At 43.8% G+C, this 21,105-nt stretch overlaps 1 protein-coding gene across 3 annotated transcripts in view; it reads right to left on the reverse strand.

The window, feature by feature from the left end:
- Window positions 1-21,105, reverse strand: part of vaspb (vasodilator stimulated phosphoprotein b) — a 59,746-nt gene that overhangs the window by 24,519 nt on the left and 14,122 nt on the right. For all 3 annotated transcript variants that reach the window (XM_081709410.1, XM_035525729.2, XM_081709409.1), the window contains exon 2: window positions 10,155-10,326. In XM_081709410.1, the coding sequence (XP_081565536.1) occupies window positions 10,155-10,326 (172 nt within the window). The remainder of the gene's footprint in view (window positions 1-10,154; window positions 10,327-21,105) is intronic.

Below are 21,105 nucleotides of genomic sequence, written 5' to 3' on the forward strand. Positions count from 1 at the left end.
TCCGTCCGTCTCTCTCTCTCTCTCTCTGTCCGTCCGTCTCTCTCTCTCTCTCTCTGTCCGTCCGTCTCTCTCTCTCTCTCTCTGTCCGTCCGTCTCTCTCTCTCTCTCTCTGTCCGTCCGTCTCTCTCTCTCTCTCTGTCCGTCCGTCCCTCTCTCTCTCTGTCCGTCCGTCCCTCTCTCTCTCTGTCCGTCCGTCCCTCTCTCTCTCTGTCCGTCCGTCCCTCTCTCTCTCTGTCCGTCCGTCCCTCTCTCTCTCTGTCCGTCCGTCTCTCTCTCTCTGTCCGTCCGTCTCTCTCTCTCTCTCTCTGTCCGTCCATCTCTGTCTCTCTCTCTGTCCGTCCGTCACTCTCTCTCTCTGTCCGTCCGTGTCTCTCTCTCTCTCTGTCCGTCCGTCTCTCTCTCTCTCTGTCCGTCCGTCTCTGTCTCTCTCTCTGTCCGTCCGTCTCTGTCTCTCTCTCTGTCCGTCTCTGTCTCTCTCTGTCCGTCTGTCTCTGTCTGTCCGTCTCTCTCTCTCCCTGTCTGTGTCTCTCTGTGTGTCTGTCTCTCTGTCTGTCCGTCCGTCTCTCTCTCTCTGTCTGTCCGTCTCTCTCTCTCTCTGTCCGTCTCTCTCTCTCTCTGTCCGTCTCTCTCTCTCTCTCTCTGTCTGTCTCACTCTCTGTCTGTCTGTCTCACTCTCTGTCTGTCTCACGCTCTGTCTGTCTCACGCTCTGTCTGTCTCACGCTCTGTCTCAGCCTGTGTCTCGCTCTGTCTCAGTATGTGTCTCTGTCTCAGTCTGTGTCTCTCTCTGTCTCAGTCTGTGTCTCTCTCTGTCTCAGTCTGTGTCTCTCTCTGTCTCACTCTCCGTCCGTCTCTCTCTCTCTCTCTCCGTCCGTCCGTGTCTCTCTCTCTGTCCGTCCGTGTCTCTCTCTCTCTCTCTCTCTGTCCGTCCGTCCCTCTCTCTCTCTGTCCGTCCGTCCCTCTCTCTCTCTGTCCGTCCGTCCCTCTCTCTCTCTGTCCGTCCGTCCCTCTCTCTCTCTGTCCGTCCGTCTCTCTCTCTCTGTCCGTCCGTCTCTCTCTCTCTGTCCGTCCGTCTCTCTCTCTCTCTGTCCGTCCGTCCCTGTCTCTCTCTCTGTCCGTCCGTCCCTCTCTCTCTGTCCGTCCGTCTCTCTCTCTCTCTGTCCGTACGTCCCTGTCTCTCTCTCTGTCCGTCCGTCCCTGTCTCTCTCTCTGTCCGTCCGTCCCTGTCTCTCTCTCTGTCCGTCCGTCCCTCTCTCTCTCTGTCCGTCCTTCCCTCTCTCTCTCTGTCCGTCCGTCCCTCTCTCTCTCTGTCCGTCCGTCTCTCTCTCTCTGTCCGTCCGTCTCTCTCTCTCTCTGTCCGTCCGTCTCTGTCTCTCTCTCTGTCCGTCCGTCTCTGTCTCTCTCTCTGTCCGTCCGTCCCTCTCTCTCTCTGTCCGTCCGTCTCTCTCTCTGTCCGTCCGTCTCTCTCTCTCTCTGTCCGTCCGTCCGTCTCTCTCTCTCTCTCTGTCCGTCCGTCTCTCTCTCTCTCTCTGTCCGTCCGTCTCTCTCTCTCTCTGTCCGTCCGTCCCTGTCTCTCTCTCTGTCCGTCCGTCTCTGTCTCTCTCTCTGTCCGTCCGTCCCTCTCTCTCTCTGTCCGTCCTTCCCTCTCTCTCTCTGTCCGTCCGTCCCTCTCTCTCTCTGTCCGTCCGTCTCTCTCTCTCTGTCCGTCCGTCTCTCTCTCTCTCTGTCCGTCCGTCTCTGTCTCTCTCTCTGTCCGTCCGTCTCTGTCTCTCTCTCTGTCCGTCCGTCCCTCTCTCTCTCTGTCCGTCCGTCTCTCTCTCTGTCCGTCCGTCTCTCTCTCTCTCTGTCCGTCCGTCCGTCTCTCTCTCTCTCTCTGTCCGTCCGTCTCTCTCTCTCTCTCTGTCCGTCCGTCTCTCTCTCTCTCTGTCCGTCCGTCTCTCTCTCTCTCTGTCCGTCCGTCTCTCTCTCTCTGTCCGTCCGTCTGTCTCTCTCTCTGTCCGTCTGTCTCTGTCTGTCCGTCTCTCTCTCTCCCTGTCTGTGTCTCTCTGTGTGTCTGTCTCTCTGTCTGTCCGTGTGTCTCTCTCTCTCTGTCTGTCCGTCTCTCTCTCTGTCTGTCCGTCTCTCTCTCTCTGTCTGTCCGTCTCTCTCTCTCTGTCTGTCCGTCTCTCTCTCTCTGTCTGTCCGTCTCTCTCTCTCTGTCTGTCCGTCTCTCTGTCTGTCCATCTCTCTCTCTGTCTCAGTCTGTGTCTCTCTTTCTCTGTCTGTCTCACGCTCTGTCTCAGCCTGTGTCTCGCTCTGTCTCAGTATGTGTCTCTGTCTCAGTCTGTGTCTCTCTCTGTCTCAGTCTGTGTCTCTCTCTCTGTCTCAGTCTGTGTCTCTCTCTGTCTCAGTCTGTCTCTCTCTCTGTCTCAGTCTGTCTCTCTCTGTCTCACTCTCTGTCTGTCTCTCTCTGTCTCACTCTCTGTCTGTCTCTCTCTATCTCTCTCTTTCTGTCTGTCTCGCTCTCTCTCTCCCTTTGTCTCTCTGTGTGTGTCTCTCTCTGTGTGTGTCTCTCTCTGTCTGTGTCTCTCTGTGTGTCTCTCTGTCTCTCTCTGTATGTCTCTCTCTGTCTCTCTCTTTGTCTTTTTCTCTCTCTCTGTGTCTTTCTCTCTCTCTCTCTGTCTTTCTCTCTCACTCCGTCTGTCTGTCTCTTTCTCTCTCACTCCGTCTGTCTGTCTCTCTCTGTCTCTCTGTCCGTCTCTCTCTCTTTCTGTCTCTCTGTTCGTCTCTCTCTCTCTCTGTCTCTCTGTCCGTCTCTCTCTCTCTCTGTCTCTCTGTCCGTCTCTCTCTCTCTGTCCGTCTCCCTCTCTCTGTCCGTCTCCCTCTCTCTGTCCGTCTCCCTCTCTCTCCCTCACCCTCTGTCTGTCCCTCTCCCTCACCCTCTGTCTGTCCCTCTCCCTCACCCTCTGTCTGTCCGTCTCCCTCACCCTCTGTCTGTCCGTCTCCCTCACCCTCTGTCTGTCCGTCTCCCTCACCCTCTGTCTGTCCGTCTCCCTCACCCTCTGTCTGTCCGTCTCCCTCACCCTCTGTCTGTCCGTCTCCCTCACCCTCTGTCTGTCCGTCTCCCTCACCCTCTGTCTGTCCGTCTCCCTCACCCTCTGTCTGTCTGTCTGTCTCTCTCCCTCACCCTCTGTCTGTCTGTCTGTCTCTCTCCCTCACCCTCTGTCTGTCTGTCTCTCTCTCCCTCACCCTCTGTCTGTCTGTCTCTCTCTCCCTCACCCTCTGTCTGTCTGTCTCTCTCTCTCCCTCACTGTCTCTCTCTCCCTCACTGTCTCTCTCACTCACTGTCACTCACTGTGTCACTCACTCACTGTCACTGTCTCTCTCCCTCACCCTCTGTCTGTCTGTCTGTCTCTCTCCCTCACCCTCTGTCCGTCTGTCTCTCTCCCTCCGTCTGTCTCTCTCTCACCATCTGTCTCTCTCACCATCTGTCTCTCTCACCATCTGTCTCTCTCTCACCATCTGTCTCTCTCTCACCATCTGTCTCTCTCTGTCTCCCTCACTGTCTCTCTCTCCCTCACTGTCTCTCTCCCTCACTGTCTCTCTCTCCCTCACTGTCTCTCTCTCCCTCACTGTCTCTCTCTCCCTCACTGTCTCTCTCTCCCTCACTGTCTCTCTCAATCTCACTGTCTCACTGTGTATCTGTCTCTCCCTCACTGTCTCCCTCTCTCACTGTGTCTCTCTCCCTCACTGTGTCTCTCTCAGTCTCTCTGTCTCTCTCACTGTGTCTGTGTCACTCACTCACTGTCACTGTCTCTCCCTCCCTCACTGTCTCTCCCTCTCAGTCTCTCTCTCTCTCTGTGTCTGTCTATCACTCACTCACTGTGTCACTCACTCACCGTCACTGTCTCTATCTCTCGCTGTCTCACTGTCTCTCTCTCTCGCTGTCTCGCTCGCTCTCTCCCTCACTGTGTCACTCTCCCTCACTGTGTCTCTCTCCCTCACTGTGTCTCTCTCCCTCACTGTGTCTCTCTCCCTCACTGTGTCTCTCTCCCTCACTGTGTCTCTCTCCCTCACTGTGTCTCTCTCACTGTGTCTGTCTCTCTCACTGTGTCTGTCTGTCACTCACTCTGTCACTGTCTCTCCCTCCCTCACTGTCACTGTCTCTCCCTCCCTCACTGTGTCTGTATCACTCACTGTGTCACTCACTCACCGTCACTGTCTCCCTCCCTCACTGTCTCTCTGTCTCTCACAGTCTCTCAGTCTCTCACAGTCTCACTGTCTCTCACAGTCTCACTGTCTCTCACAGTCTCTCAGTCTCTCACAGTCTCACTGTCTCTCACAGTCTCTCAGTCTCTCACAGTCTCACTGTCTCTCTCAGTCTCTCAGTCTCTCTCAGTCTCTCACTGTCTCTCTCACTGTCTCTCTGTCTCTCACTGTCTCTCTCACTGTCTCACTGTCTCTCTCACTGTTTCTCTCACTGTTTCTCTCACAGTCTCTCTCACTGTCTCTCTCACAGTCTCTCTCACAGTCTCTCTCACTGTCTCTCAGTGTCTCTCACTGTCTCTCTCAGTCTCTCAGTCTCTCACAGTCTCTCTCAGTCTCACAGTCTCTCTCACAGTCTCTCTCTGTCTCTCACTGTCTCTCACAGTCTCTCTCACAGTCTCTCTCACAGTCTCTCTCACAGTCTCTCTCACAGTCTCACAGTCTCTCTCAGTCTCTCACTGTCTCTCTCACTGTCTCTCAGTCAATCAGTCTCTCACTGTCTCTCTCACTGTCTCTCTCTCAGTCTCTCTCAGTCTCTCTCACAGTCTCTCTCACAGTCTCTCTCACAGTCTCTCTCACAGTCTCTCTCACAGTCTCTCTCTCAGTCTCTGTCTCTCTCACTGTCTCAGTCTCACTGTCTCTCACACTGTCTCTCTCACTGTCTCTCACACTGTCTCTCTCACTGTCTCTCTCACTGTCTCTCAGTCTCTCACTGTCTCTCTCAATGTCTCTCACTGTCTCTCTCACAGTCTCTCACTGTCTCTCTCAGTCTCTCACTCTCTCTCACTGTCTCTCTCAGTCTCTCAGTATCTCACTGTCTCTCTCACTGTCTCTCTCAGTCTGTCTCTCACTGTCTCTCTCAGTCTCTCACTGTCTCTCTCACTGTCTCTCTCACTGTCTCTCTCACTGTCTCAGTCTCTCACTGTCTCAGTCTCTCACTGTCTCTCTCACTGTCTCTCAGTCTCTCACTGTCTCTCTCACTGTCTCAGTCTCACTGTCTCTCTCAGTCTCTCTCAGTCTCTCACTGTCTCTCTCACTGTCACTGTCCTCTCACTGTCTCTCTCACTGTCTCACTGTCCTCTCACTGTCTCTCTCACTGTCTCACTGTCTCTCACAGTCTCTGTCAGTCTTTCTCAGTCTCTCACTGTCTCTCTCACTGTCTCTCAGTCTCTCACTGTCTCTCTCAGTCTCTCACTGTCTCTCAGTCTCTCTCACTGTCTCTCTCACTGTCTCACTGTCTCTCACTGTCTCTCTCACTGTCTCTCACTGTCTCTCTCACTGTCTCACTGTCTCTCACTGTCTCTCTCACTGTCTCTCTCACTGTCTCACAGTCTCTCTTTCTCTCACAGTCTCTCACTGTCTCTCTCACTGTCTCTCTCACTGTCTCTCTGTCTCTCACTGTCTCTCACTGTCTCTCACTGTCTCTCACTGTCACTGTCCTCTCACTGTCTCTCTCACTGTCTCTCACAGTCTCTCACAGTCTCTCTCAGTCTCTCTCAGTCTCTCTCACTGTCTCTCTCACTGTCTCTCTCACTGTCTCTCTCACTGTCTCTCTCAGTCTCACTGTCTCTCTCACTGTCTCTCACTGTCTCTCAGTCTCTCACTGTCTCTCACTGTCTCTCTCACTGTCTCTCTCACTGTCTCAGTCTCACTGTCTCTCTCAGTCTCTCACTGTCTCTCTCACTGTCTCACTGTCTCTCTCACAGTCTCTCTCACAGTCTCTCACAGTCTCTCACTGTCTCTCACTGTCTCTCTCACTGTCACTGTCTCTCACGGTCTCTCAGTCTCACTGTCTCTCTCAGTCTCTCTCAGTCTCTCACTGTCTCTCTCTCAGTCTCTCTCAGTCTCTCACTGTCTCTCTCTCAGTCTCTCTCTGTCTCTCACTGTCTCTCTCACTGTCTCAGTCTCTCACTGTCTCTCTCACTGTCTCTCAGTCTCTCACTGTCTCTCTCACTGTCTCTCTCACTGTCTCTCTCACTGTCTCTCTCACTGTCTCTCTGTCTCTCACTGTCTCTCTCACTGTCTCTCTCAGTCTCACTGTCTGTCCCGCACTGTCTCTCTCAGTCCCTCACTGTCTCTCTCAGTCTCTCTCAGTCTCTCTGTCTCACTGTCTCTCTCAGTCTCTCACTGTCTCTCTCTCAGTCTCTCACTGTCTGTCTCTCAGTCTCTCTCACTGTCTGTCTCACTGTCTCTCTCCCTGTCTCTCTCCCTGTCTCTCTCAGTCTCTCACTGTCTCTCACTGTCTCTCACTGTCTCACTGTCTCTCAGTCCCTCACTGTCTCTCTCAGTCCCTCACTGTCTCACAGTCTCTCACTGTCTCTCTCACTGTCTCTCTCACTGTCTCTCACTGTCTCTCTCACAGTCTCTCAGTCTCTCACTGTCTCTCTCACTGTCTCTCTCACTGTCTCTCTCCCTGTCTCTCTCAGTCTCTCAGTCTCTCAGTCTCTCACTGTCTCACTGTCTCTCTCAGTCCCTCACTGTCTCTCTCAGTCCCTCACTGTCTCTCTCACTGTCTCTCACTGTCTCTCTCACTGTCTCTCTCACTGTCTCTCTCACTGTCTCTCTCTCAGTCCCTCACCGTCTCTCTCAGTCCCTCACTCTCACCGTCTCTCTCAGTCCCTCACTCTCACCGTCTCTCTCAGTCCCTCACTGTCTCTCTCAGTCCCTCACTGTCTCTCAGTCCCTCACTGTCTCTCTCAGTCCCTCACTGTCTCACAGTCTCTCACTGTCTCACAGTCTCTCACTGTCTCTCTCACTGTCTCTCTCACAGTCTCTCAGTCTCTCACTGTCTCTCTCACTGTCTCTCTCACTGTCTCTCTCACTGTCTCTCTCTCAGTCCCTCACCGTCTCTCTCAGTCCCTCACTCTCACCGTCTCTCTGTCCCTCACTCTCACCGTCTCTCAGTCCCTCACTCTCACCGTCTCTCAGTCTCTCACTGTCTCTCTCACTGTCTCTCTCTCAGTCCCTCACCGTCTCTCTCAGTCCCTCACTCTCACCGTCTCTCTCAGTCCCTCACTCTCACCGTCTCTCTCAGTCCCTCACTCTCACCGTCTCTCTCAGTCCCTCACTCTCACCGTCTCTCTCAGTCCCTCACTCTCACCGTCTCTCTCAGTCTCTCACTCTCACTGTCTCTCTGTCTCAGTTATATATATATATATATATATATATATATATATATATATATATATATATATATATTTTTTATATACATGTTATTAAAAACAAACGGGTGAAAAAAGAAGGTGTGGGGAGAAAAAAGATAAAGAGAGATGAGTGTTATGGAGTAAGAGCAATGTTATGGAGAAAGAGGACAGAAGAGAATTCCCTAACTGACATAGGAAGTGGTTCCAGGGTTCCAGGAAATGGCTTCCATAATAGGAATCATCACTGGCACATGGAAGGGGAGCGACATGACAAAGATGCCTTCATATCCTCTTTAAAAGTTCCTACTAGCCTACTTAACCACATGAAGTTGTGCTTGTTGGAAACAGCAGTCATTGGTCAGCATTGGTGTGGGGGAAAAAAAAAAAAAAGACCCTCTGGAGAACCTTTTTGTTTAACTTTTGTATCCAAGTGGTTTATGGGTATCCTATTGATTCTTATGGCATTGTAGATACAATTCAATACCAGTGTAGAGTATAAACTATTACAATCTATTCTAGCTACAACCATTTAATTTCACACCATTTTTATTAACACTTCCAAATTTGTGAAATCAGATCTCACAGAAAAATCTGAATTTCCGATTGGGAGTTACAGGATTTTTGGAGCACTATTATCAGGAAATGACAATATTTCTTGTAGCTCAAAGAAACAATGTGCAGTAGGAAATAGGTTTGTTAATCATTATTCTGTTTTGAAATCCATTTTAAGATTGCCCAGCACTACAGGCTTGCTTTTTTTTTTCCTTGCTGAACAGATAAGTTATATTAACAGTTTTCTAGCTAAATCACTAACAAAAGATTATTACTGTTGTGGAATGTGTTTATACCCTTTTAATGTAATTCAATGTACCTTTGTATTGTGAAGTTATTTTAGCTGTATAACCAACATCTGATTTCTTTGCTAATGGTGCCATTTTTGCTTCAGTTCGTCCTTTGTTGTTTTACAAATGAGGCTAGCCATTATCTGATAATTTCCACTACTACCATCCATCTGTCATTGTGTAAATATTGCTATACATAAAATGCAGTCTCACCACTTTTTCCTTCTCATCAAGTTTATGTCTTGGGTCTGAATTAAAATATCTGGGAAATACATGGTTAATAAGTGCTAAATTGCTAAATTAACCTAGCAATGACAGACAGGTTGATAACACCTTAATAGATAACACCACAGGGAACAGAGAACAGGCAGGTAATCAAACCTACAGAAGCTCAGTAAAATATAGAACAGTATTACAAAATTAATATATACAAAAAACATACTGCTTGGCTAGCGGTCTACAAGAGAACACTAAATACATGTAGGCTACAATGAAACATGGAAATAAGTAAAAAGATCATGACAGCAGAGCTATGTTATTAACAGCATAGATTTAAGAACTCTTGAGAATACTCGAGATGAATTCTAAGCAAAAGCACAAAGGCTGAGAAGGTAATGCAAAACAGTCTGATCAATTCTCTCAGAACAGACTGCTCCAAGAAAACAGTTCAAAAATAAAGAAAAAAACAAAAACAGAGCCCTGTACAGAACAACTTTCTCAGCAGAACATCAAATTCTTCTGGAGAAACATTGCAGAATCTGCCTAGTTATCTCACATCTTCAAGGATCCTGCTATTTGATGCTCTCCACGAACACCTTGCGAGAGGGCATTTACTCCAATTACCAGGAATCCAGGAATTCTACCAGACTGGTTTGGAGTGACCTTTCTGCTCTCAAAAGGCAAAGAACGTGAAAAACACCTATTGAGCAACATCACCATCCTACCAACAGAAGAATACTATCGCTAACTCGAACTGAAATATTGTGATCTGAAGTATTTTCTCAAGTCTGTAAATCTGAGTCTGTTTATGTTTTGTGAAGACTGCAAAAGTGTCAGTGAATGTGATGAGATACTCTCGTAGATCAGCTAGAGGAGGAGGATTAGCCCTTACTAATACCACGCTGGTGGCCTGGAAAACACTGAAATCCCTTTCCAAAAGTTACAAGGTAGTGGATGATTACTGGCTATGTGGGCCTGGGGGTAACCAGGAAATTTTTTCCCCATCCTAGCTGCACATAGGGTAATATAAGTGCCATTTCTAACCATGGAATGCAGGTTTTTAAAAGGTTTCTAGCCAACATTCATTCTTAAAAATAGTCTTTATTTGTAGTTAGGGATACCCATGAAAGCAGCTTTACCTCATTCTTTTAATCCAAACTACATACATCAAGTTGTAGTTTGAAATTGTACCACTGATATTTAGTGAATCATTTGATTTTTGACCTAGTAACTGTCAGATATACTATGCAATTATTCAGAATTACTGAGCATACCAAAATTTAGGCATCAAGCCTTAAGATTATGATGTGAGCTTTTTTTTTTTTATTTTTATTTTAGATCAATGACTCCTCACTCTCACATACTAGTCAAAAATAGGAGTGTCTATTGTTTGAAGCTAGTTATTGCCAATTTGAATGACTATATAAACATAGCATCAATCACAGCATCAGGTGATTTCCAGCTGAAATGTAGTCACTGAATTTCTCAAGGCTATTTTGAGTACTATTTTGTATTGCTTCCTTTGTATGTTGTAAAATCGTTTCAGTAAATACTTGAAATTAACTAGGGTGTAAAATACTATAAATTATGGAGTTTAAAAAAAGAAGACAGCAAGTGTACATTCACAAGGATTACACCACACACACACACAGACACACCCACCCATCTCCTGTACCTGCTGATCATAACACATACAATCTGCTGTACCTGCTGATCAGTCTGCATTTTTCGTCCCACCACTCGGAAGGTGTTGTTGCTGGGGTTATGGTAGATCTGTACTCTGCTGAAGTTCTGGGGGCCTGTGCCTGCTGGAATCCATTTCTTATTGGCATCATCGTAGATCATTACCGTGGCCCTTGCCTGACAAATACTGGACTCACTAAGAGAGGTTGAGAAAGACAGACAAACACAAAAAGGAGAAATTAAAAATAAATACAATCCCAACCAGCATTAACAATGACTTGAAATGCTCATTTGTCTACATACAGAGAAGAAAGAACAGCAGGGTACCTGATAACAGCCCATTACCACACATGTCCATAGGCACACACTCTCATACAGGATTACATTTGAGTTTAAAAGAAATCATTATACATCGTCAAATATAAGTGAAATACACAAGGTTTCCAGAGAAACCTGAAATGTTTCAGACAGCAATCCATCATCTGTGCAGAGTGCTTCAGAATCTGTAGGAGGAGGAAGCAGTTTATACTCGAAAAAGGTAGATGTTTAAACCCTAACATTCATTCCACAGGTTTCTAAAGTTCCAAGAGTGTAGATCTTTTTCTCTGAAAACCTTGTGTACTTCACAAGGTTGATGCCTCCAGGATGATGCCTCATCCTTTTTAGGATTCTGAAGTATTTTAAATATAATATTAGCTACTGCTTTATTTGTAGGATAAGTCAGTAATAAAGGATTTATGGTTGTCTTAACAATAGACTGTTTATAGATGTGTGTCCACTCTCTGAACTGGTAAAACATGAACAAAGGCATAATTTATGACTTCCTTAGTTATGATTTTCCACAGTTATGAAAGTATTAGAGATGTCACCGATTCAATATCACATATCAGAATCGGGCCAATATCAGCAAAAATGCTGGATCGTATATTACAAAAATTTAAGGAACGTGATCCAATAAATCTAAAATCAAAATCAAAAATGTATTTATATAGTGCTTTTTACAACAGATATCACAAAGCAGCTTTACAAATGTCCAAGTCCAAGCCTTCTTTGAGCAAGTCAAGGGTGACAGTCGCAAGGAAAAACTCCCTAGAGAATGAAGACGAAACCTTGAGAGCAACCAAGGGGGAGCCCCCATCCTACTATGGCCACAGTAATAATAATTTTAGGAGAAAATTAAATAACTAATAATAAAATGGAAAAAAAAAAAAAAGCAATTAATGTCTAGTCCAATTTTCTAGATGTCCTAGTCTTGTCTTGAGGTGTGCATGAGCCTGAGACCCATCCCACAAGAGAACGTCCATTAAGGGAATCAGAGAGGTAGTTGGCTGGGGTGGAGGGAGTAGTCATGGCAGCTGAGACGGGTTGAAGCTCAATAACATCACTGATATCAGCGGTAGGTATACTGCGGCAGAAAGAGAGACTATAAAGCCGAGTATCATCAGCGTAGCAGTGGAAACTACCACAGTATTTATGTATAATGTCACCTAGAGGTAGGTTATATATAAGAAAAAAAACAAAGGCCCTAGAACAGATCTTTCTGAGACACCTTGTGGTATGCAACCAGCTAGATAAGATTCAAACCAGTAAAAGGCTATTCTCCTAATCCCACCAAGATTTGTTGTCTATATAGTAAAATATTCTGATCTATAGGGTCAAATGCTGTACTCAGCTCAACCAATATAAGCAAAGAGACATAACCCTGGACAGAAGCCAACAACAGGTCATTAACGATTTTAAATTCCATTCTGTTTCCATTCTGTGATTATGCCTAAACTCTTACTGAAAGACTTCATGTATTTGCTTCTGATTCAGATATGATTTTAGCTGCTAAGCTACAGCTTTTTCTAGGATCTTGGAAATCAATGGAAGGTTCGGGATCAGCCTGTAGCATGGGTCGAGGTTAGATTTATTGTTAAGTGTTCAGATTACTGATAATTTGAATGATTTAGGTTCAATGAAGAGTTTATTAAATTTAGTAAAGGTTCAATTACATTAAGTAGGATTTCCTTAAGAAAGTGTGTGGGCAGTGACTAGTAAGCAAGTGCAGGATTTTGAGCACAGGATCAGAGATGTAAGTTCTGGCGCTTGGAAAGGTGTAAAGGATTCTAGTCGTTTTTGGCTTAGTTGTTCTGATTTCTAAGTAGCTGTCCCATGTCATGTGCTTAATTTTCTCATTATAGAAATTCATGAACTCATTACTACTGTGTGATGTTGTAATATGAACATTGGTGTCAATTTTAGTCCTAGTTAGATGTCCAATTGTACTAAAAAGAAATCTAATAGAAAATAACAAAAATAATCCTAGAGTCAAGAGATAAGATGTTTGAGCGGTAATAAGTGCTTTTCTATACTTGAGAAGGCTCTTCTTCCATGCAAGCTGGAAGACTGCAAGCTTAGTGTGGCGCCATTTATGTTATATTTTTCAAGTGTTTTGTTTTAAATTGTGAATGTGATCATTATACAAAAAGGTTGTAATTTTTGCCCCTAATTTTTTTTATTCTTAAGTGGAGCAACAGCATTAAGTGTGAAGCAGAATAATGTTTCTAAACATTCAGTTATTTCATCAAGTTCTGTGGGGTTTGAGGGTATCCTAGACTTAAATGATAAGTCTGGGATATTCACAATAAATCTAGGTGCAGTGGCTTACGTGATCATATTGTGGGTTTTGGTCACTATCAAAGTGAATATTTAAATCACTAACAATAATAGCTGGTTCTACTAGAGTGACTAGATTAGAAAGGATAGCTGTAAATTCCTCAAGAAATTCTGAGGAGGGACATAACACACAAATTTCAGCTAAAATAAGCCTCTTCCATTCCATGATGTCCAGTGATTCACTAAAAACAATATTAATGACTGCATCAGTTTCGCCAAACAACATCACATGCTGGCGCAACACTTTATTTGGATTAGAACGCAAAACAATGCTTCATGGTGCGCATGTCTCTAGCTCAAGTACACCATATTGCTAAAAAGGTATTCCAATCACCCATCCAAACCACTGAATTCAGCGGTTCCACTTGCATGGCCACAGGTGTATAAAACCAAGCACCTAGGCATGCAGACTGCTTCTACAAACATTTGTGAAAGAATGGTTCACTCTCAGGAGCTCAGTGAATTCCAGTGTAGTACCGTGATATGACTGGACTTGTTACACCATGTTACACCTTGTGTCCTGAAATTCCCTCGCTACTAAATATTCCACAGTGAACGGTCAGTGGTATTATAACAAAGGGAAAGTGACTGGGGATGACTGCAATTCAGCGACGAAATGGTAGGCCACGTAAAATGACAGAGCGTGGTCAGCAGATGCTGAGGTGCATAGTTCTCTAACTTTATGCAGAATCAGATGCTACAGACCTCCAAACTTGATGTGGCCTTCAAATTAGCTCAAGAACAGTGCAAAGAGAGCGTCATGGAATATGTTTCCATGGCTGAGAAGCTGCATCCAAGCCATCTATTCATCTATCCAGAGCAGTGCAGACATGTTCTCTGGAATGACGAATCGTGCTCCTCCATCTGGCAATCTGATGGACGATTCTGGGTTTGGCGGTTGCCATAAGAACAGTACTTCTCTGAGTGCACTGTGCCAAGTGTAAAGTTTGGTGGAGGGGGGATAATGGTGTGGGATTGTTTTTCAGGAGTTGGCCCCTGAGTTCCAGTGACAGGAACTGTTAATGCTTCAGCATACCAAGAGATTTTGGACAATTTAACGCTCCCAACTTTGTGGGAACAGCCCCTTCCTGTTCCAACATGACTGCTCACCAGTCCACAAAGCAAGGTCCATAAAGACATGGACGAGTGAGTTTGGTGTGGAAGAACTTGACTGGACTGCACAGAGTCCTGACCTCAAGCTGATAGAACACCTTTGAGATGAATTAGAGTGGAGACTGCAATCCAGGCCTTCTTGTCCAACACCAGTGTCTGACCTCACGAATGCGCTTCTGGAGGAATGGTCAAAAATTCCCACAAACACACTCTGAAACCTTGTGGAAAGCCTTCCCAGAAGAGTTGAAGCTGTTATAGCTGCAAAGGGTGGGCCAACATCATATTAAACCCTATGCATTAAGATTGGGATGTCACTCACATTCATATGCGTGCGAAGGCAGATGAGCGAATACTTTTGGCAATATAGTGTAGTGGGCAAACAAATAAAGCAGCTGAGGCAAATATGTTTTTGTCTAAGTGTCCTCTATGTGATAAAACAGCTGCCAATCATTCTGCTTGCTCCTGGAAAACACTTGGTAATTTGATAGCAGCCTCCCCCGACCCCCGACACCTTGGTAAGTGTGAACAATAGTCACTCAAAGAAAATAGCTCTTTATGGACCACCAGCAATGGGAGAATATAAAAGAGTAGGGTGTTAGGGGTCTATCCAGGAACATGTCCGATAAATAAATAAAAGAAAACAATTGATAGCAAAATCAATAATGCATGTAAAAGAAGACAGAAAAATGCAAATATCCATGTTCTCACACCCATGCAATGTGGGGAACAAGCTATCCAGCTTATAGTGACAGCATTTAAACAAGACAAAATACCGTTTTAGCACTGTTTGCTGCTATATCTGTGACCAACTGTGATTTGTTTATTATTCTGTTTGCGTTGTTTTTTTTTAAAAACAAAACAAAAAAACAAAATAAAACAAAAAAAACCCACAACAAATGATGGCATTTCCAGTTTGACAGTGAAGTAAAGGAAATTTAGGGTCGGGGAAAGGAGCAGCAGAAACCTGACAGAAACAGAGCTATAGAGTAGAAATAATAGCCAAACTAAGAGAGTACTCACTTTCTCTAAATTGAAGAAGTTAATTACTCTAAGGCTGCAGTATAATCAAAATGCATCGGAAAAAAAACCTAGGGTAAAACAATGTTTTCCGTTAGCCTGCTGAGTTTTAAGGTAGACTTTTGAATAAGAAGCTGGAGAATTAGCCAACTTCAATGGTTATTCATTCCAGCAAAAAACAATCATGAAGAGAGACTCCATGAGTAGTACTGGTAGTTTCTTTCTGTCTGCTCACTTAGTGCCTGGTGTGCCTTACATTTTAGGAAGGTGTGTAGTGGGTAGAACAGTGATTTACCACTGAAATTCATAAGAAAAGTTAAATGGTTATTATTAAAGTTGATGTGGAATTACAATTGCATTCAGTAATTAGAAAAATGTAGATGAACTATAATGTAAATTTCAGAAGTGAGGCAGTTGTACTAAGCAGACAGCCATGCAGACACACAGAGAGAGAGTGCGAGTGTGTGCATGCACGCTGACTGAGTACAAGTACACAGCTGAGAACAAAGTAGGTGATGATCAAGGCAGTAAATACCATCTCAATAAGAGAGAGACTGGCTGTAAAGCAATAGAAAGAAAAATGAATGCTTATATGCTTTATAATTGTATTTTTTTATCTTCATCTGTCATATCCATGCATCTGTTAAAAAAAAAAGCAAAAAAAAAAAAAAAGCATATAATACATTTCACATGAACAATTCTCCCAAACAACTAAGCTAGAGCTCCATGGTGGTTTTTAATGAAAAAACCTGATTGAATCCGATTGGTATTGATATCAAGTGACATTCAAAGGCAAGTTATTGGTATTAGAGCAGTACAAGAAAAACTGGCATCATGCCATCTCTAAAAAAAATATATTTACACATTTCCATACTTTTCTGTAAGAAGTCTCCAAAATGATGCATTGACTGCATCCCTTTTTTATCCTCCACTAATGTCTTACAAATGAGACAAAAATATCAGACATGCTCGTCAAGAGATAAATTACCATTCAGATAATAACAATACTATTCAACCTCTCATGCTGGATCAGAAGATGGATAGAATGCAGGTGGACAAGTACATGGTCACCTGGGTTACAGAGTCTGGCAGACCCCAGTATGTGTAGCTGGATAACTGCCAGTCTGAGTGCCCTTCCTTTTAATACTCTACACCACTGATTCCTAGTACAGGTCTGGTTCCTGCCAGGAAGGAGAATACAGGGACAGTGTGAACATCTTTAAGTAGCATGAGACGACCATCCGCTCCTCAATGTCTGCAAGACCAAGATGATGGTTTATTTCAAGAGGAAGAGGACTGCAACTATTGTTGTTTTTATTATTATTATTATTAGTAGTAGTAGTAATTAGTTTCTCAAACTCAAGGTCGCGCTACAAATATCGCTGCTTTATTCATTTATTTTTACACTCACACACACACACACACACACACACACACACACGCGGTGAGAAGCGGCAGCCAATCTGCGCACAGCATACTCTCGATCATAAACCACAGCCCCTTGGGGAACTACACTGGGTGCAGGGAAAGGGGAGAAGGTTAAAACCAGGACAGAGCACCAACCCTCACTGGACGGACACACACACGGGACAATTTAGAGTATCCAATCAACCAAGCCTCCATGTTTTTGGATTGTGGGAGGAAACCAGAGACCCCAGAGGAAACCCACATAGACACAGGGAGAATATGGAAACTCCACCCAGCTAGGGACTCGAACCCAAGACCCTAGTGCTGAGAGGCAAAGGTCCAAATTGCCATCAACCAGGCCAACTGCCATCAAGGGTCAGGATGTTGAGCTTATAAGACATCTACAAATACCTGGGTGTCCTCCTCTACAACAAAGTGGACTGGAAGTACAACACAAAGGCTGTGTACAGGAAGGTGATGAGCAGATTTTACTTTTTGAGGAAGCTCAAGTCCTTTAATGTATGCAAGCTGCTAGCAATCTTCTACCAGTCTGTTGTTGCAAGTAGTCTTCTATGTTGCAGTCTGCTGGAGAGGCAACATCAAAAGTAGGGATGCAAATACATTTTACAAGCTCATTCTTGGGTTGCCCTTTGGATGGCTTTGAAGTAGTGATAGAAAAGGACAATTCTTAGCCAACTCACCTCTATTTTGAATAACACCTTATACCTCCTCCATGACCTACTTGTACCTTCAGCAATAGACAATCAGCGCCGCTGTAACAAGGAATCACACTGTACAACACCTTTCCACTGTGTTGGGACATCATTACTGTGCACTGAACCTCTATAGCATTAGCTGTTCATCCTAAATATCACTATGCATATGCACTCCTACGTTATCTAAACGTGCAATACATCTATCTATCTCTCACTGCTTAGCTTACACTGGCACATTAGCTGCACTTCATTCTATTCTTACAGCTTACAACCTAAAGATATGTACTTATTTTGGGTTAACTTGGTCATTGTATTATTCTCTGAACTTTTTTGGTAGATGTAATTTGGTCATTATCAGTGATTATTCAGTGGATGCCTCTATAAATCTTTACACAGCCACCTGCATAATAATAATGTGACTTACTCCACACTTATTCATGTTTCCACTTTTTGGTAGTTGCATAATACTTATGCAACTTACTGAACATTCTATTTTATTTTTAATCTCATTGTACTGTATTTATTATTGTTGTAGCTATTACAGCTAGTTTTTAAATTATAGATATTGCATCATATCTATACCACTTCTATTTTATTTATATATCTGTAATTAGGTAACTTTGCTCTAGTCTTTGTCTATTACACTGCTGTGACATTTGACTTTCCCTCTGGGATCAATAACCATCTATTTAGGAAGCTCAAAGAAGAACTGATCTCTCTCAGAACTTTAGAACCACAGAGAATGAATGTTATGATTTAAAACACATACTTTTTCCTAATATAAACTGGTTGCTGCTCCTTTAGAAGCACTTTGCTTGCCCAGTCAATGAAGGACCTCTGTCTGTAATGCCCTGTTTCTCTGGAAACCTTGTGTACTTCACCACACACACACACACACACACACACACACACACACACACACACACACACACACACACTATTTTGTAAGGACATAGGAATGTCATTCAGGATTGAGAAGTGCAGTTGGCAGAGAGAAAAAGAATAGTGATCAGGACAGAAGGAACTGAACTTTTGTAAGTCCATATAAGAGATGTAACAACATTCATGATTCTCCAATTACACAGAGGCAAAAAACAGAAAGGCAGTAACATCCAAATACCTCCATAGGGTAAGGCAGGCCCTCAAGTGTGAGCTGAAATAAAAACAATAAGATCAATACTATAAACATATAATGTGCCATCAGATACCCAGTAGCCATAATAAGAGAAGATTAGAGCAGGAAGCTGCCAATGTCAAGACCAGAACTGTGTAAAATCCAAATGTCCAGGGTGAAACATGAAACATCTGTAAACATATCCAAACAATGGCCCCCAAGCATAAGCAAATGAGGGTGTGCCTCAGACACATGGGGGAACAAGGTTATCATTGAAGCAGAGGAGGTGTCATGGCAGGATAAGCTCCTCCATGGAATACCTTAGAATACCTCCAACAGATAGTAGAGGTCGCTAACATAAGACAATCCTACCAATGGCTTGAAAAGGCAGAACTGAAGAGCAGAACATAGGTGATAATCGTGGTGGCACAAGATCAAGCACTAAGCATTAGGTCAATCATAACAGGGATGCATCAAATCTACCACTTTTTCCCTACCACTGCTATGCTGATGACACGCAATTATTTCTCCCTTTTCCACCCTCTGATACGCAGGTCTCGAGACATACCTCAGCATGCTGGACTGACATTGTGTCATGGATGACTACCCACCACTTGAAGCTCAACCCCAGGAAAACAGAGCTTCTGTTCATCCCAGGTACTCCCAACCCTCATCATGACCTCACTGTTTCCTTCGAGAACTCCCTGGTTTCACAATCCCAAGCTGCCCATAGCCTGGGAATAACTTGACAACCAGTTGTCGTTCTCAACTCATGTTTCTAATCTAACCTGGTCTTGCAGATTCCTCCTTTGTAACATACAAAGGATTTGGCCCTTTCTTTCACAGGGAGCTACGCAGGTACTTGTGATCTCAAAGCTAGACTACTGCAACTCACTATTTGCTGGTCTTCCTCTAAGAGCCATCAAACCTCTACAACTTGTCCAGAATGCAGCAGCATGACTGGTCTTCAAACTTCCGAAGTTTACACGTTACTCCACCGCTACGCTCCCTTCAATAGCTCCCAGTAGCGGCACACATCAGATTTAAAACCTTGATGCTTGCCTACAAAGCCAAAAATGGACCAGCACCTTCCTACATGAGGTCAAATGGTCAAAGCCCGATCCGTACCTCGAGTACTTTGAACCTCAAGTATGGCTCGGGTTGAAATGCCTTGCTTCAGGACTCATGGAAGACAAGCAGTGAGACTATTTTCTGTCCTGGCTCCAAGATGGTGGAATGAACTCCCACTTGCTGTCTGGACAGCAGAGTCCCTTGCAGTGTTCAAACGCAGACTGAAGACCCATCTATTTGCAGAATATGTAAAGGGAAACTGATACTGCTCCCATATTGACTGACTAATTTAGTATTTATTGTAGGGTATTGTTTTTTGTTTAACAAACTCTAGCACTTTTTTATTGCACTTGTTTAAGATAGACCTTATGTATTTTGTGTTTCTAGGCATCAGCATTGATCCCTGTGTTCTACAGTATTCTAGTTTATTAGTATGTTAGACTCTAACCTACTGTACTAGGATATTCTATGAATAAATGACAAAGTACTTTGTAAGCCACTCTGGATAAGAGCTGCTAAATGCTGTAAATGTAAACATCAAACCAGACAAGTCCCCAAGATGCAGAATGTTCAAAGAAGCCTCTGACACAATCCAGCTACCTAGCAGAATGTGAGGTCCTGGCAGGCAAAACAATGAGAGGCAGAGGTAACAAGAATACAAGTATATAGATTATATGCAAGGCATGTGAGCTGGTCTCTCCCCAGTCCAAAATCACGAACTTCAGATGGATAATGTTTGACAATATGCTCCAATATAGCCATCTGTTTGTGAAATTACTAGGCAAATGAAAAAACATAGAACAAATTTAGGTTCTACCACTTCATCCATTATAGTCCTTTGCTTTTACAGAACTGAGATAGTACAGCTTGACATACCATCCTACTCTGTGCAGACCAAGATTTTCCAGGTTTTTGATTAATGGACGGTTACAATGAGGCTGTATATAAGACAATCTAGAACAAGATGCACGCATGTTTATAAATGTGATTGAACAGAACATAGTAACTTTAATGTGAATGTGCGTCAGAGTGCAGCTCTGATGGTTCTTGGTTAATCAGAATTACTTTTAATCTGCTCAATGTTTTCAAAAGTCATATTCACATAGTTATGTACTGCCAAAAAATTATATTCAGCAGTGTAAAAAGTAATAAGATTACAGTCAAGTTAAAATAAAGCAACAGTGAGGCATCATTATTTGCACGATTACGTATTGCTTTTGGGAGGCCTGTGTGCTTTCAGTTTGATTTGTCATGGCATTTCAATATTTTGATATATTTTTGATTTTTTCCTCATTTTACACACAAGATAAACTAAATGAATACCATTTCCCTTTTCTCTTTATATTATAAAGTATAAACGACATTGTACAAACAGAAACAGAACTGACTAAACCAGTATAAGATTAAAAGTACAAGATTAAAATACAACGTTAAAAGTATAGGTAGAAGATTTTGTGTCTGCAATATAAAAAGTAATAATGACTAATGATGAGTAAATTCAGTAACTTAATATTCTCTTTAAGAACCACCAGGGCATATCTGTTCAAACAAAGATCACTGAGAATCATTTGGTGACTCTACATGAACTTAAGAAAATTAAACAACTGGCATGTTTATTAAAATAATCCTGATCAAGACCATATCCCAAAAAGTTGCCAGGATACATTAAAATAAAAGGTGCCATGTAAGACTCCCTGGAAATCCTGATTAATTGTTGATATCCAAGTGGATAATGTTTATTTACAGTTAGAGCCTGAATTTTCCTCTTATTGTTTATCCCCTGCCCCTTCCTTTCTATTCACTCATTCTGTCTTTCTCTTTGTCAGAAAACTGATATCTCCTACTTACAATAACAACTTTCTGGGCACTGCCCACTTCC

The sequence above is a fragment of the Electrophorus electricus genome, unplaced genomic scaffold (genome assembly GCF_041902795.1).
Source record: "Electrophorus electricus isolate QZ-2024a unplaced genomic scaffold, ASM4190279v1 Scaffold41, whole genome shotgun sequence".
Lineage (NCBI taxonomy): Eukaryota > Metazoa > Chordata > Actinopteri > Gymnotiformes > Gymnotidae > Electrophorus > Electrophorus electricus.